At 41.6% G+C, this 18,161-nt stretch overlaps 2 protein-coding genes and 1 long non-coding RNA gene across 4 annotated transcripts in view; 2 read left to right on the top strand and 1 right to left on the bottom strand.

Annotated features, from left to right (window-relative positions):
• Positions 1 to 18,161, bottom strand: part of LOC108415618 (protein NLRC5-like) — an 802,877-nt gene that overhangs the window by 510,114 nt on the left and 274,602 nt on the right. The window contains 2 exon segments of the mRNA XM_037540830.1: positions 676 to 730; positions 2,630 to 2,746. Of these exon segments, the coding sequence (XP_037396727.1) occupies positions 676 to 730; positions 2,630 to 2,746 (172 nt within the window).
• Positions 1 to 18,161, top strand: part of LOC108415395 (NACHT, LRR and PYD domains-containing protein 3-like) — an 843,678-nt gene that overhangs the window by 575,790 nt on the left and 249,727 nt on the right. The gene's annotated exons all lie outside the window — the stretch shown is intronic.
• On the top strand, positions 12,058 to 16,571 carry LOC119263973. Of its 2 annotated transcripts, none has more exons than XR_005130677.1 (5): positions 12,058 to 12,138; positions 13,038 to 13,998; positions 14,077 to 14,254; positions 15,366 to 15,431; positions 15,914 to 16,571. It is a non-coding gene; the product is annotated as an uncharacterized LOC119263973 (long non-coding RNA). The 2 variants fall into 2 exon arrangements; XR_005130678.1 differs by lacking the exon at positions 12,058 to 12,138 and adding an exon at positions 12,875 to 12,950.

Raw genomic sequence — 18,161 nt, 5'->3', positions numbered from 1 at the left:
TACACTTTATATTACAATTACCAATGTTTTTAATTGCGATATGGATATTTTTTTTTATATTTGATCAATTTTTAAAAATATTTTATTTTAATTGTTTATTATGGAAAGTTAAGCAAAACAAAATGGGACAATATGTATTTGGAAAAACTGAAAAATACTGTCTAGCTGTGTTATATGTTCTCTAATACACATCTACTATATTAGTTACAGTTTATTCACTTTATTCAGTTCCAGTTTTAACACATTTACATTTAGGAGGCAAATGACGATTCACAGAACACAAAAGATATTTTGCAGCACTGACATGCTGTTAGATCATGTAGACATGCTTTTAGATCTTAGGTAGTTACCTGTTACTAACATTAGTCTCTATGGTCTCTTAACCAAATCATAGATATCACTGATTAAAGATGACCAGGCAGTATTGATGGGGATCAGTATCAGATCTCAGAAGGAAAAAAGAATGATGTGATCTAACCCTGTAACAAACCTATCCTGAAACAGCCCTCAGTCACACTGTGTGATGTGATGTTAGCTGTGTAGATCTTCCGGTGGGGTAGTGGAGTGTTGGAGTAGTTAATACTACAGGCTGATTGGAGATTAATGTGAGATTCTCAGGAGAAAATAAACACAGTTTACCCACAATTATATGCATATACATGTACAAACACACACCTGGAATATGGAATCCAGAGGGGTCATGTTGATCTTTGCTCTCTCCTTTTGGGCGCTATGGAAAAGCAGGAAAAAAAAAACAATTAATCTATATGATATTTATACAGCATGAACCACTAAACAGACCAACAGGTAAAAACTACCATGATAAAATAAATTAAAGCTGCATAAGTCTAAACTGAAGATATGTGAACCTCTACAACTTAAATAGGTGAAGTACAACAATGAATGATCTTTACTCTTTGGATCCCCCTCCCATTCCCACCCACCAACACAAAGCAAGCTGTAGAACCGACGGTGACCAGTGGATTTCATTTAGAGTTTGTTAGCATTACTAAACACTGTCTTGACTTCAATTTCTAGAGATGAGGTAGACAGTTTATTACCAGTATCTCCTTTCTATTTGGATATAGATGACAAAAGTATGGCCTTATGCTAACGTGGCTTAAGAGGACATCTGAATACTCAATACAGCCTACATAGAGCGCATTGACTGTGGTCCAAAGCTAAAGCTCTAGCTCTAAGTTGGATTAGTTTTGACTGAGGAGGTCTGGTAATGTCATTTGTGAGGGATTCAACTGGTCAATTTGTACAGGATAAAGTCTCTTTATAATTTCTAAAATTTACCCCAGATAGCCTGGATCAAAATGCCATAGCTTGGACTTTCACATCAATAAGTTCATAGTTAAACGGATCTCAACAAAAAACGGCAAAAATGAACTTCCAGTTAGTGCCAGTTAGAACAGTATTAGGCTAGTAATGTTTGGTCAATTAACTTTAAAATAAGCCCCACCAGAACAGAAATCGGGGACATATAGGGGAGGAGTCTTGTGGTGTAGGGGTGGAATCTTCTGGTTTAAGGGAGGGTATTATAGAATCACTGAGAAGCGGTCAGTGTAAACACAGACAAGTTGTTTGTTCAATACAGCAGTTTTCCAAACAGGGTTTCTCAAGCACATAATAAACATGTGCTGATTTCATTACTAATGTTTTTTCTTTTCATGCTCTACATGTTTCAGGTTATTTGTACAAAAATTAAAACAAATAAATTCAGAAATGCACATATAATGCATTCATTAAATGTTTTAAATTGAACATTGTTCTTCCAGAAGATATTCCCTCAGTTGGAGGTGGAGAGCACTGTCTAACACACTGCTCCAAAATCTCCCATAGCTGTTCAACTGGGTTGAGATTTGGTGACTGTAAAGGCTGCAGCACAGCCCAGACACCTAAAGGCAGATGTCACTGTAGTCCCTGTTTCTATGGAAACACTGGCCAGATGAGCAGCCTTTGTGACTGAAGCTCTGTGTCCAGTAATGAACCCTCTTTCACAGTCATTTACATCCAAAGCTGAGGTCAGATGGGTCAGCTCAGCATTTTTATACATGACCCAGAGCACAGTGGGATATTATTTACTTAATTCTATCATCCAGCACACCTGTCTGGAAGCATCTGCACACGGATTGTTTCTCCACTCATTTATTTATTTATTTTTTCTTTAAATTTCTCACTTGTTCAAACCAAATTCAGCTCAGATAAAACAATAATAGAGTAAATCTACTCTACGTTATTAGTACTAATAATAACTATAGTGGTACATGATTTGGTGCCCAGTAGCTTATAAATAGAATAATTCATCTGGGGTAAAATCATAACTCTGGAGCCATTTGAGAATTCATGTGTAAAAAGTAGGAAAATTATGGTTAATCCATGATAAAGAGGATTAACAGACATAAAGCTGAGCTCTTCTCTTAAATAGGGAATCTACCAGTAGCTCTTATTATAGTGATCTGAGATTGATTGGCTATGCCTCGATCCAGACAGTAGGGGGCGATCACAGGCTTTTCCTCATTCTAGATAAAGCCATCTATGGGGAAACTGCACTGGTGTTTACAGATGGTCTTTTACTCCCTCTGTTCAGGGGGGTAACAAATATCCATGATACTGTACTCACCTCAGTTCAGGTGAAGACTCTCCCTGTTTGAAGTCTATGTCTCTATCCATTGACGCATCACTCTTCATAGACACACAGCTGGGCTCAGGAGAGTCTGGTCTCTCACTCTGAAAGTGACTAAAACACATTCAACCATCTGTTAAGAGCCGTAGTCTTTACTGCATCTCCCACCATCACACAGTGACTTCATCTCTTATTACACTCAGTCATTTCTCTAAACACTCTTTGGAGAAGGTGAAGTGGAAGCTGCTACTTTTTCCTTCTACATTTGGCCGACACACGTCAGAGTGACACACATGTATTACACGCTTTCTGTGAATGGACTTCATTTTATGGCTTGAAAGTCTTTAAAACTTCATTTTCTTCTTTGGTGTTTTTGACACAGTATTAATCAAAGTCAGTGCTGAACCTTCAGAAAAGGTTATTTTCCCACATCAGGCTGTCAGATTAGATACTATATAAGCTGTTTTACCCAGAAATCAATGGGTAACAGTGTTAAACTCAGCGACCATAGTCCTCATTAAGCTGATTTAGTTTTTTTTCTTCATCTTTCTCTCTTTCCTCTGCCCTCTCTTCTCCTCTGACTCTTGCCTGAACACTTTCCTCTCCTCTCTCCTCATCTGCTCCTCCCTGAGCTCTATCCTCCATCCATAATACATCTTCCCTCTCTGTCTACAACAAACACTTAATAATCATATGAATTATTACAGGCTGCTTATTTTTCAGTCACAGTTCTAACTGCCTTTTTTAGCCGTTGCTAAATGAAGTCCGCAACAGTTCGTCTCCAGTCAACAACATAACAGCCTAACTGCACCTGTGTGTGCGGCTCAGTCTAACGTATTGGATTTGTTGTGGGAAGTGAGTCTCTCCCAGAGAAAGAAGTTCCTGAATGTGGCCACAGACACAGGAAAGTGTACGTCACTGGTGGAAGTCGAGTTCCTTTAGTCGGATATAAAGTGTGCAGATAAGCTCAGGTTGCAGTGTAGTAGTTACTGAAGAGAGCCGGCATAAGAGCTACGCTAATCCAGCTTGGAGAGAGCCAGGAGAGAGACGAGTCATAGCCCCCCTACCTAATTACCCTAGGTCCCCAGCCTGGGTCGGGTGATGGGGGTATGTGCCCCTGTCCCCCGGACCCTGTGTAAATTTCCAAAACAGCTCCATCGCAGCTCCATCGCTCCACAAACTTCCCAGAGTTCCACTGACCCGTCCCTACTTTTTTGCAACATGTTGAAAGCACCAAATTTGGAATTTGCATATTTGCACATTTACAAAAAAAAATTATTAAATTTCCTCTTTGAGCTGTTTTTAATTAAATATCTGTAAAACAAATTACTATTTTTTGTTTTTCTTTGCAGTTCATTTACCTTCCCAACTTTTGTGAGTGACATGTCCTGACCAATTTCTCTGACCACTGAGATTCTCTCTGTTCTCTATTCACTTTTCTAAGATCCACATCCAGGTGCAGTGGAGTCTCATAGTTGTGGTCAGTGTAAGAACATTTATGCTTCATGCACATCTCACCTCTGACGTTCTTGAGTCTTGTGTTCCACAGAGCTGCGCCTTTTGGAGGTCAACCAACGAAACATTTTCTTTCAATTATGTTACTTGAATCTTCAGCAGGAGCTACACAAACACTAAACATGTGAGAAAAGACTGTTTAGTTAATGTTTACATAAAGAAATAGCGCAGAAGAAATACAGGTGTTACTCATAATGATGCATTCATAACAACCTATGAAGGTAAAACCACAGAGAGGAACCAAGACTCATAAGGAGAAACCCCATAAGATCTTGAAGAAGAACCAGTTCTGGATAATATGAAGATGAATTACTCCACACACAGTAGACCAATATTCAGAAAGGGTCCATACTACCAACTGTGATGATGTGTTTCTAAGCTTTAAGTGGTTCCTGAGCTATGAAACCCAAACAAATGTCTGCATTTAAAGGTTGAAGGGTTTAATGAAACTGTAGTTTTCAGCTGTTCACATATGCAGCTCTCTGCTTCTGTGTTCTCCAGCATAAAAGACTTCAGTCTGCTGTTGTGTGAGGGTCGTGTAATTTAACTGGTACCATTATTTCCACCTTCTATCATATCCCCATGTGTCTAATGTGCAGGTGTGTAAAGAGTAATGAGAATCTCTACTGGAGTAAAAATACCGTTACTGTGTTGATCATTTCAGTACAAGTATTAATAAAGAAAATGACTCCAGTCAGAGAAACTAAGAGGTTTATTAGAAACCGACTCGAGTAACCGAGTGACTTTTATTCATAATCACACCCTTAAAAAATCTGTGAGACGACTCAGATACACGGCTGGAAATAAAGTGGAAATAAACACAACATTACATGAGAAAATGTTTCGAGTCTTGAGACGGATCACAGTTCACTCCGCTAGTGCAGGTTAAACATCTCTCTGTGAACTGTGTAAGGAGTAAAGTTTACACTAAACCTCTTAACTTCCAGTCCTAAACAGGTCAGTGTGCGTTCTTCAGCAAATGTACTGAAATTTCAACACTGAACCACTGAAAACCAGAACTGGTGGTAGTTCAGCCCATTTAATGACAGCATGTTAGTGCAGACATTAATGCTGAACACAGAGAACAGCGCAACCACACAGAAAAAGAATCATCAAACTTTTTAATTTAACCATAAAAACTTCATAGCTGGTGATGTTAGTTTTTGATTTGTGGGGGGCTCTGGGAGCGAGGTGGGGGTGGGGGGGCGGTCTGCAGCTGCTACACCATTTAAGGTGGAATGGGAAATCTGAATACGAGGCTAATGAATGAAAAGCCAATTTCACGTGTGTTCTAAAATAAAATAAGCCAAGTAGGAGCAGAGTAACAGATACAGTGCTGTGAAAAAGTATTTGCCCCTCACCTGATTTCTTCTTGTTTTTGCTAATTTGTCACATTTAAATGTTTCAGAATATTAAACTACCTTTAATATAAGATAAAGACAATGTGAGTGAACACAAACTGCAGATTATCATTCCGTTTATTGAAAATGGGGATTTATTCTAAATCTTTATCACCCATGTGAAAAAGTATTTGCACCCTAATAACTGGCTGTGCCACACTTGGCAGTAACAACTGCAATCAAACAACTGCAATAACTTGCTATGAGTCTTTTACATCACTGTGGAGGAATTCCGGCTCACTCTTCTGTGCAGAATTGATCTAATTGGGCTACATTGGAGAGTTTTAGAGCAGGAACTGACCGTTTAAGCTTTGAGATGGGATTCAGGTCAGGACTGAAAATCTGCCAATATTCCACATCAGGGTTTTATTTTGTAAAGCTCAGAATGTCAGTTGAGCTCTCAGATGAAGAACGCAGGTTCAAACTGTTCAGACTGATCTGTGAAAAATCTCTCAGCTCTTATTTTTCCCGTCCATGGTCAGAATAGAGCGCAAGCCCGGAAAGTGAAGGTCAGTGAAATATGAGCGGGTTTTGACCTCAGCAGGTGATTTTCAGACGGAGCCGCTGTGTTTGATTACTACATCCAGCTGTATCTCCCCAGGAATAAGACCATCTGACTCTGCAGTTCAGCTCCATACAAACATCATCAGGAACCTGCAGATTCCCTTGTTGTACAGATTACTGGATTTGGCAAAATCGGGAAAGAGACGGAGCTCTGAGGAAGCCTGGACACACAGACTGCCGGACTAACCCGCTGAGACGGAGCTCTGAGGAAGCCTGGACACACAGACTGCCGGACTAACCCGCTGAGACGGAGCTCTGAGGAAGCCTGGACACACAGACTGCTGGACTAACCCGCTGAGATGGAGCTCTGAGGAAGTGATTTCTGCCCATTTATTTCTGATCGGCAGGAAACAATAATGGGTGAAATATTCTTTTTAAACACAACCACTGGACAGTTGATCTGGAAATTGACCATGACACTAAGCCTGAGAGACGTCACTTTCTTTATCACAAAATATGTTGTTAGATGTTTTGTTTATGTGCACAACACGCAGGACAACTACAGCTTTAAAGTGCTATATAATGAAAACTATTCATTAAAGTTTGAACCACTGACAGAACTTAAAGCTATAATTAACCTGCAGAACAACTTTACATCTCATTTTAAAAGCCATAAACAACTTATTCCAAATATTTATTAACATTCAATCTGTGGGCATTCAAGGAAACTTGTAACCGGCGGCTTTTTACAGGTGCCTTATGGCTGGAAGCTGAACAGGGTGACATTTAGCAAAAGGTTAAGAACAAATATTTTCAAATAATTAAACGACTCTGCAGATGTGGAAGTGGAACCGGACTTAACATGATTTCCTTCTTACCACAAGTGATGCTTTAGCGTCAGGGTAAATATAACAGGGTATGTAAATGTAAATGTAAATGTCATGTACCTGGGTGTGTTTTCCTTTCTGCATCTTCAAGACGAGAGTTACTCGACTGCCAATGTCACAGAAAGAGTCTTAACCAGTGCTCCTACCCATATTATCACAGTTTTCCTGTGGCCACTATAAACGTCCTGTGTTACTTTCGGTTTCACTTACTGTGTTTTTTAGCGCTGGATATTCTTGAAGGTCACGGCGAGGAATCTTCGTCTAGTGGGTCATACTCAGACAGAAGTCCCCGTCTACTGGAGCGCCATCCACACATGCGCAAAGGAAGAAACTAAACTTTGGGGACAGCTGAATGATACTGAGACGTGTCTGTGTGACTCTATAAATAAACTGATACTGAGACGCGTCCGTGTGACTCTATAAATAAACTGATACTGAGACGCGTCCGTGTGACTCTATAAATAAACTGCTACTGTGATATCAGTGCAGTGGACACTGATTTGTAGTGAACACGTCACAAACATCTTTAAACCTTTAGTTACTGCATTTATTCTTTGTCCAGGGTGTTTTCTGCTTTCCGCCCAGTGACTGCTGGGATACGATCCCCATCAACTGACCCTAGGTGTAAACAGTCCCTGAGCCCCTGCAGTGACCTCCTCTACAGATTCATGTCTGTTTTTAATGCAGTGCCATCTGAGGGCCCAAAGGTCACAGCCAGCAAATCCTGGTTTTAGGTCTCCTCCCTCACACAGAGACCCAGATTCTCTGAGTCTTTTAATGTTATTATTTACAGCAGATGATGAAAAGCAGAAGTTCTTTTATGTGGAGAAAGGTTCTTGAGCTGTAGCTCTATTTGATGGTGCAGTCTTTCACAGAGTGGAGAACCTCCTCATCTTTACTTCTGAAAGACTCTTCCTCTCTGAGATGATGTTCTACGCCCAGTCATGTTACTGACTGATGCCTTTCAACCACCAGGTTAGTTTTTTACCATTTCACAGTTTTATCAGCCTTTTGTTTCTCTGTCCCAACACTTGGAGTTGTTCAAAATGAGCAAATACTTTTGAAAAAGCTCACATTTTTCATTTGATATGTTGTCTTTGTTCTACTGTCAATGAAGGATGGAGTTTAAATGATTTGCACATCATTGCATTTTGTTTTTATTTACATTTTGTACAGCATCCCAACTTTTTTGGAAACAAGGTTGGAAATGATCTCTCCATTCTCCTGTTCCACCAGGGGTTCTCGTGTCCTGCTCAGCCATTCATGTTCCAAAGAAGCAGAACCAACTTCATCCAATGTAGAGAACTGTAGAATGTTAAGAAATTGTGACTGCATTTGTTGCGATATATGTGAGTATTCTGAACTGTACAGGGTCTGGTAATATGCTCGAAATGAATTATTTACCTCTCCATGGATCACCACCTTATCGTGGTGGAGGGGTTTGCATGCTTGAATGATCCTAGAAGCTATGTTGTCTGGAGCAAAAGCTCCTGGTAGGGTCTCTGATGGCAAACTGGTCAAATTCCCCCTATGAAAATAATTTAAAAACAGGACTTGTGTACCCTGCCCGGAACAGGGTTACTGGGGCCCCACCCTGGAGCCAGGCCTGGGGGAGGGGCTCTCCAGCGAGCGTCTGGTGGCCGGGCATTTACTCATGGTGCCCGGCCGGGCCCAGCCTGAAGGGGTTACATGAGTCCCCCCCTCCCATCGACCCACCACCAATGGGAGGGGCAGTAGTAGGGGTTCGGTGCGTTGTGGATCGGGCAGTGTCCGAAGGCGTGGGCCTTGGCGTTCTGATCCTCGGTTGCTGAAACTGGCTTTTGGAACTTGGAATGTTACCTCACTGGTGGGGAAGGAGCCTGAGTTAGTGCGCGAGGTTGAGAGATACCGGCTAGATATAGTTGGGCTCACCTCAACACACAGTTTGGGCTCTGGGTCCAATCTCCTTGAGAGGGGCTGGACTTTTTCTTTTCTGGGGTTGCCCATGGTGAGAGGCGACGGGCAGGTGTCGGCTTTCTCATAGCCCCTCGACTCTGCGCCTGTATGTTGGGGTTTTCTCTGGTGGACGAGAGGGTAGCTTCCAAATGCCTTCGGGTTGGGGAACGGGTCCTGACTGCTGTCTGTGCTTATGCATCGAACAGCAGTTCAGAGTACCCAGCCTTCTTAGAGTCCTTGGGAAGGATGCTTGAAAGTGCTTCTCCTGGAGACTCTATTGTCCTACTGGGGGACTTCAATGCTCACATGGGCAATGACAATGTGACCTGAAGTGGTGTGATTGGCTTTCTCATAGCCCCTCGACTCTGCGCCTGTATGTTGGGGTTTTCTCTGGTGGATGAGAGGGTAGCTTCCAAACGCCTTCGGGTTGGGGAATGGGTCCTGACTGCTGTCTGTGCTTATGCATCGAACAGCAGTTCAGAGTACCCAGCCTTCTTAGAGTCCTTGGGAAGGATGCTTGAAAGTGCTTCTCCTGGAGACTCTATTGTCCTACTGGGGGACTTCAATGCTCACATGGGCAATGACAATGTGACCTGAAGTGGTGTGATTGGGAAGACTGGTCTCTCTGATCTGAACTTGAGTGGTGTTCAGTTTTTGGACTTGACAAACCACAGTTTGTCGCATCACGAACACCATGTTTGAACACAAGAATGTCCATAAGTGCACATGGCACCAGCACACCCTAGGCCGCAGTTCAATGATTGACTTTGTAGTCGTGTCATCAGACTTGCGGCCATGTGTTTTGGACACACGGGTAAAGAGAGGAGCTGAGCTGTCTACTGATCACCACCTGGTGGTAAGTTGGATCAGGTGGTGGGGGAAGATGCCAGTCAGACCAGGCAAACCCAAACGTATAGTGAGGGTTTGCTGGGAACGTCTGGCAGAAGATGAGATTGATCTTCAACTCACACCTCCGTCAGAACTTTGACCAGATATCAGGGGAGGTGGGGGAAATTGACTCAAATGGGCCATGTTTCGCTCCTCCATTGTTGAAGTGGCTGACTGTAGCTGTGGCCGTAAGGTAGTTGGTGCCTGTCGGGGCAGTAATCCTCGAACCTGGTGAGAGACGCCGTCAAGCTGAAGAAGGAGTCCTACCGGGCATGGTTGGCCTGTGGGACACCAGAAGCAGCTGGCAGGTATCGACAGGCCAAGCGATCTGTGGCTTCAGTCGTCACCAAGGCAAAAACCCGGGTGTGGGAGGAGTTTGGTGAGGCCTTCGAAAGTGACTTTAAGTTGGCTCCGAAAAGATTCTGGCAAACTGTCAGGCGACTCAGAAGGGGAAAGCAGTATGCCACTAGCACTGTATATAATGGAGATGGTGTGCTGCTGACTCCGACTGAAGATGTCATTGGGTGGTGGAAGGAATACTTTGAGGACTTTCTCAATCCCACCGACACGTTCTCCAGTGAGGAGGCAGAGTCTGGAGACACGGGAATAGGATCGTCCATTACTGAGGCCAAAGTCATTAAGGTAGTTAAAAAGTTCCTTGGAGGCAGGGCTCCAGGGGTGGATGAGATCCGTCCGTAGTTCCTCGGGGCTCTGGATGTTGTGGGGCTGTCTTGGCTGACATGCCTTTTCAACATTGCGTGGACATCTGGGGCGGTGCCACTGGATTGGCAGACTGGGGTGGTGGTGCCTCTTTTTAAAAAAGGGGACCGGAGGGTGTGTTCCAACTACAGGGGAATCACACTCCTCAGCCTCCCTGGTAAGGTTATGCAGGGGTCCTGGAGAAGAGAGTCCAGCTTACAGTCGAACCTCGGATTCAGGGGGAGTAGCGCGGGTTCCGCCCTGGTCGTGGAACACTGGACCAACTCTTCACCCTCTCCAGGATTCTGATGGGCTCATGGGAGTTTGCCCAACCACTCCACATGTGCTTTGTGGATCTGGAGAAGGCATCGACTGTGTTCCCCGGGGTATTCTGTGGGAGGTGCTTCGGGAGTACGGGGTACATGGCTCTTTGATATGAGCCATTCAGGCCCTGTACAAACAAAGCTGGAGCTTGGTTCGCATGGCCGGCAGTAATTCAGACTCGTTCCCAGTGAGAGTTGGACTCCGTCAGGGCTGATTCTATTCATAATTTTTATGGATAGAATTTGGTGACCTCAAGGTCACATCGCTGCTGTTTGCAGATGATGTGGTCCTATTGGGGACATCAGGCCGTGAACTTCAGCTTTCGCTGGATCAGTTTGCAGCCGAGTGTGAAGCGGCCGGGATGAGAATAAGTACCTCTAAATCCGAGACTATGGTTCTCAGGCGGAAAAGGGTGGAGAGCCCTCTCTGGGTCTGGGATAAGCTCTAAACCTCAAGTGGAGGAGTTTAAGTATCTCGGGGTCTTGTTCACGAGTGATGGTACAAGGGAGCTGGAGATTGACAGGCGGATTGATGCTGGGTCAGCAGTGATGCGGGCTCTTTACTGGTCTGTTGTGGTAAAGAAAGAGCTGAGCCACAAGGCAAAACTCTCGATTTACCGGTCAATCGAATTGAATAAATTTGCTCCTCCATTATTTAGATTTTATCTTCTAGTTTTTTAAACTTTATCTTATTATCTTTAATGTTGTATAAATTATCATTTGCACCCCTATTAAGGCTTTGAAAGCCTCCCATCTTACTGATGCTGTCATTTCGTTTGTATTAAGTTCAAAATACATGTCTATCTGTGCCCCTATGAACTTCAAAAAATCAGGGTCCCTTAGCCATAATGTTCGAAAGTGCCATCTTGGAGAACCTCTACGAAAGCAAGGTGGTGCATATGTAAAAGTAACTGGAGCGTGGTCAGAAATAACTACACTATCATAGCAACTCTTTTTAATCTGGGGTTGAAGATGGGTTGACACTAAAAAATAGTCAATGTGGGAGAATGTCTGATGTGTACTTGAAAAACATGAGAACATGCTAGACTGAAAAAAAAATATTGTTTGAGTCAACAAGCCATACGAATAAAATTCCACCGCTTCTACTTCTTTACTTTTCTTCCACAGCTTTACTTTATGTAAATGAGTATATTCTCAGAAATATAATTTTTCTCTGAACTCAGATAAATACACTTAAATAATATTTTTAAGTTGTTTCAGCTCCTGGTTAAATTCAAGCTCATCCAACCCTCTAGTACATTATCTCGAGAAGAAGCCCGTCACATCTTCTGTGCGCATTTTCGTGCTAATTTCAGCTCGTTTGCAGCTCAAGGAGCTTCAGAGCTTCTTCTCAGGTCAGTTAATGCCATGTAAAATAAACTAATTCTCGTTTCAGTTAGACTTTTTGCTAATGACTACCACTTTTGAACGAAGTCGATTGTGTTCCTGCTGTTTTTATCGTGTTTTTGCTGCTAAGACAATGAATGCTAGTCAAGCAGCTAGTTAGCTATGCTAGCTATGTCTAGTTTAAACTGGTGAGCTAGTTGGTAGAAACATCAGCTAACAGGTTTTAATCACAATATATGACGACACAGACTTGTGTGTGGCTTGGTAATAATACATCTTTTCAATAATGCTTTAGTTTTACTGACATGAAGAGGCCTGTTAAATCATAATCTGCCCGCTTGGTGAACCGGTTGGATGTGGCTGAGCCGAGTTTGCTACCGCAGGCTTTCTTTCCGTCGGTGTGACTGTTTACAGAATAGTCCAGTATATGAAGCGCTGTAGTTAGCGGGCGTGTTGTGGGTTTGTTGTTGCTTTTGAAGCGCTTTATCTTGTCAAGATCTGTGGAGAAATTGCGGTCACCACGGCAAGCGTCGAGTTCATTTATGCTGTGTCCGAAACGTGAAGGTAGCTGCCTTTACCTCAACGCTGCCTAACGACCTTAGAAGCCAGCGGTGAGAGAGAGGCATTTGTGGCCAACTCGCATCTGAAATACATTCAGTGGGTAACAGTACAGCAGTTGAGGTGATATGAGCTGGAAACTACTGGGCATGTTCTGGTTCTTGAGCAACAGGGTTTGTATGATGTTATACCATTAGCAGCGTAGACAGTTGCAGGGAAAACTATGGTCACCTTGCAGTGTGTCACTTGCCTTCCTCTCTAGGTAATCAGTGTTGTTCCATTGATTCAGAGTGTTCTGATAGTAATTTGCTTTTTTAAAATTCTCTTCTTTTCTCCCTTTTGCTAAAAGAAAAAGATGTCTGAACCAGCAAAGCTGCATGTAATTCTGGGGGACCATGATATACGAAAGCTAGTCTTGTCTTCTGGGATACCTGATTCATGTCAAGACCTGGAAATGATCATCAGAGAGACATTTCAGCTTCAGGGAAACTTCAGTTTACACTACAAGGATGCTGATTTTGTTTAGTTTTTTTCCTTGACCACAGCAGCAGACCTTAAAGACAAGGACACTGTCGTAGTCCTTGTTGAGCCTTTATATATAACTTTAACCAAAAGTGTCCCATCAGAAAGTGTCTCCAGAAAATCAGATGCCTCTTCATGTTCATGTTTTTCTTCATCTGCTGACACAGTACTTCTGTCTTCTCCAGAGTCCCATAGGCGTTCACAACAGTGGCCATCACATTTTGAAATTCCAGAGTTTGCTTATGATACAGAGCTGATTCTTGAGTCTGCCAATGCTGCATTCAAAAAGGATGGCACATTTTTTAATCAATCCGAGCATCAAGTCTGATATTCTTGAAAAACTGGCTCAAAAGATCTGCCAGTATTGTGCAGATCCAACCAGTCAGCAGATATGCAGTGTTGCTGAGGTATTGGTCCAAAAGCATCTGTGCTTGAAGGAACCAGGTTCATTCTCTTGGTTAAATACAAGATGGGAAATTACAGGTCAAAGTTGAGAAGTCTAGGATGCCCAAAGCATGTTGTGAACTAAGATGACCGCACCAAAAACTCAAAAAGCCATGTAAAGCAGAGGTTAATTACCTTCCCCCACACCCCACTAGAGAATCTAGAGAAAGTCTCAAAAGGAGAGGGAAGATCTTCTGACTGAGGTCAAGAAAAAAGACAGTTGGAAGATCATTAATGAGAAGATGTCAAGAACATTTTCCAATCAAAGACAGGAGATTGTGAAAGAAAGCCCAGCCATAGAGGATCTTCTTCATAGATGGCCTGCTTTATTTGAAGCTACTCAGGTATCTGCTGAAGTGTGTGTGTGTGTGTGTGTTGACTATTGAAACATCAAATTTTTGCGAAATGTTACTTTTTTCTAGATAAAGGAAGAATTCAAGCAAAAAAACAACAGTTCAGCTGGAAACAACGTTCATGGCAAATTTTGGCAAGTACACGGGCAGACTCTTGTCTTCCGTGCACCTTCCTTGTCTTTCGTTCCGTACCAAAGGAGGTGCTGCTGGTCGGAAGATGGGTAACCTTCTAGATGTTTTGAAACAGGTGTGTGCGTATTTGATTTGATCCAGGGAGTTCAATGTTATTAAACAGACAGGTGTTACAACTTTGATATAATAGCCAAACTGAAAGCAGGATGCATTGCTTGCTTTGCACAGATGGATTAAGGGGAAAAAAATGAATTGTTAAATTTGGACAAAAGAGACTTGGGCACCATTAGTTTTGTGCAGTTGCTCTTGGTTAATGAGGAATATACAACAAAATACTAAACATGACTGCTTTTAATGTACCTTTCATTGGCACGCTCCAATTATTATGGTGCCTTGAAATGAGGGCAATTGTGTAAAAGTGGTGGTGTTTCAACATGGTGAAATTAAAATGTATTCAAATACCCTTAATTTAAAGTCTGGAATGTGTACTTTAAATTTTTGAAATGTTAAACTGTGGAGCACAGGGACATATCAAGGGAAAGTGTGTCTTTGTCCCAAGCATGGAGAACACTGTAAGTCGAAGTGCATAAATCTTTGCACAAAATTGTTCATAGTGTCAGTTCAACACTTTGATTTAGGAAGGTGAGTGAGGCAGATGCAGGTATTATACACAAGTGTGGCATTTAAACAAGTCAAACTCGCAGCTATTCAGAATCAGGTTTATTCAAGAATATTTTGTAGGAAAGAGAGAAGCAAATAAATCAGAAGAGCCTCCCTTTTGCAGATCAGGTCTCTTCATCCAGTGTACATTGTGTTCTGCCCCTGAAAGTGTGTCTCCTTGCCAACATTCTTCTTGATCATTTAACAATGAAAATCTTGTCTTTGTTCAGCGTGATAATTTCAATGTCTACTGTTCACTAAAGCAAAATCAGTGAATCAGGGCTGAGTTTCCTGAAAGCATCTTAGTGCTATGATCATCTTAACTAGTAGATGTGATTCTAGCTCAACCATTTAAAATACCATCTTTAGAGCTAAGATGCTTTTGAGAAACTGGGCCCTGTGCAGTGTTTATCATAATACTTGCACACTAAACCTGTAAATTTGTGCATTTATAATTACATTATGAACAAGATTTTATCTTTCATTACATTTTCTCGCATCAGTGTTTTTGTTTTATTGCTGCCCTCACCCGTCTCAAGTTCTAAATATTTTCTTTCGTTTCATAGGATGAGACTGCTGAAAAGTGCAGAGAGGTAGTGATGAACGGAGAAGATCTCATTAAAGATTACCGTGTGAGTAACACAATTTCATAACAAATTCATACTTTTAAATTGTCTTCAGGAAGTTAACATGAAAGTATTGCAGATAACAATATGTCAGTTACTTCCAATTAGTAAATGTATACTTTGGTATTGTACTTCCTCTTTTTCATAATAATAATTCTGTTATGTGGCACCTTTTTTCACGCATGCTGGTAGAATTGTGCTGTATTGAAACATATCCTCCATTTGGCATGCAGACTCATTCACATGAGCTGTGTGGCTGTATGAACACGGGTATGTTAGGAAGTAATGTGATGGTGTGTAAAGCTGTGATATGAAGGCCACATTATAAATGTAACTGGTGGGTTTTACAGCTTAATATTAAGCAAATTTTAGCATTAATTTCTAAAACCCTTCATTTTGAAGTGAGCATTGAAAAGTTATTTGTGTATTTCAGCTTTTACTTACAGATGTCTAAGCGCGGCATTTAAATATGTGCTTTTTTATTTAAGGGCGCTCCGATTGATGAAATGAAAGCTGAACTTGCACAGAAGACAATGAAGATTTTCACCAAAGGTGGTTCTACGGAGGATGATTCCTATAACACGCTGGGATTGTGCTGGAAGGCAGAGAAGATCTGGTTGGTCTGTCAAGCATAGCAATGGCATGTGCCTTGCTGCTTGGACTAATCTATGCTGTGAACATTAGCTACCCCAAACAACTCGGATACACATTTGAATTTTTTCAGAAGATGCTGTTAGAACTTGACAGTGGGAGGCTTTCACCAAAGGTGCACTCACTGAAATCAAAGTTACTGAGTGAAACAAAGTTGTAGATCTCAAAATCTCCAAAGGTGTGCAGGTTGCCAAGTTAAAACTAAGCAGCAGGTTCCCAGGAACTCGTTATGTGTTACGTTTTTGTGCAATTTGCTGCTGTTTTTGGTTAATGGTGTGTTGTTGGCTGTGTTTTAATATCAGTGAAATGTTGCTCCTATCATTGCCACTAGTTTGTCTAGTTTCTGTTTCTATGCACTTCAGAGTTCATCACAAATGATTGAAGACTGTGGTCATTGTTTTGTCTTTTTCCCTCCCCGACTTGAACACACATTCTTGGACTGAGATTCTACACGTATCAGTCACTTCATTAAACCACCTCCTTGTTACTACACTGTCCTTTTTATCAGCTCCTCTTATCATATAGGAGCACTTTGTAGTTCTACAAAGACTGTACAGACTCTAGTTCATCTGTTTCTCTGTATACTTTGTTACCCTGTTCTTCAATGGTCAGGACCCCACAGGACCACCACAGAGCAGGTATTATTTGGATGGAGGATCATTCTCAGTACCGCAGTGACACTGACGTGGTGGAGGTGTATTGGTGTGTGTTGTGCTGGTACAAGTTAATCAGATAAAGCAGTGCTGCTGGAGTTTTTAAACACTGTGTCCACTCACTGTCCACTCTAGACACTCCTACCTTGTCGTTGTAAAGTCAGAGATGATCGCTCATCTGCTGCTGCACAGTTTGTGTTGGTCATCCTCTAGTCCCAGGTCACAGGACACTGTTGGCTGGTTCTCAGTCCAGCAGCGACACTGAAGTCATTAAAAACTCCAGCAGCACTGCTGTGTCTGATCCACTCATATGAGCACAACACACTGCAGTGCTGAGAATGATCCACCACCCAAATAATTCCTGCTCTGGGGGGTCTTGACCATTGAAGAGCAGCGTAACAAAGTATCAGAGAAACAGATGGACTACAGTCTGTAACTGCAGAACTACAAAGTGCTCCTAAATGGTCAGCGGAGCTGATAAAGTGGGTAGTGAGTATAGAAACCAGGAGGTGGTGTTTACTCTTTCAAATGCATGTTGCTAATTTAAAACTAAGCAGCAGGTTTCAGGGCCTATTTGGGGGACTGTTGCAAGTGTTTATACAGTTTGCACTGATCATTTGAATCTGTACAGAAGACAGTGAGTAGCAGTTATTTGTTCATTGTTTTAAACAAAGTAGTTTTATTGCCTCTTTTCTCCATTTGGTTAATTTTACTATTGTATGCAGCACCAATGATTTTGTTCTGTTTTAAATCACTAGTTGCAGGTGAAAAAACAAGAATGCTAAAACAAGATCAGAACTTACAAGATAAGTTCCTAAAATATTTTGAAACCTCTGAAGTTTTAGTGCAATTCATAATTTTGCGGAATGGCATGTTTAAACATCTGGAATAAGTTCTTTTAATGTGTTAAACATTTAACATAATATCAAAATATGTAAAAAATGCAGTTAAAAAGATTGCATTATGAAAGATTGTGTGCATATAAAATTCTAAAATGTATTTTTTTTCTGTATTGATTTGGGATATATGGATGTATGGAATATATTGAATAAATGCAAGTTACAATTCTATGTTTTGTGCATTGTTCTGTGTTTACATTGACTTAAATTCATTCCATGAAGTAAGTTCAACTCATTTTTTTTTTACTTGCAGTAACTTGATTTCTTTGAGTTGGCCTGATATAATATTTTAAGTTGAATTAAGCTAATACAGTTAAGCAAATGCTAGCTAGCCTAGAGCTACCGAATATTATAGATGAGGCGCAGTCTGTGGTGTCTTTCCCTCTTTTTGTCGTTCGTGCTTCTGATAATTCTCATAATATGTAATATTCCAGCTTTAAATTCAGATTGTGGGGATTTTATGACTAAACAAATGTGGCTGAACAAGCGCGGCTGGCTCAGCCTAAAATTGAGCTTAAATGTTTAAAGCATTT

The sequence above is a fragment of the Pygocentrus nattereri genome, chromosome 9 (assembly GCF_015220715.1).
Source record: "Pygocentrus nattereri isolate fPygNat1 chromosome 9, fPygNat1.pri, whole genome shotgun sequence".
NCBI classification, from domain to species: Eukaryota; Metazoa; Chordata; class Actinopteri; order Characiformes; family Serrasalmidae; genus Pygocentrus; species Pygocentrus nattereri.
Note: the sequence above shows the minus strand (reverse complement) of the source record. Positions and strands in the feature narration are given on the sequence as shown.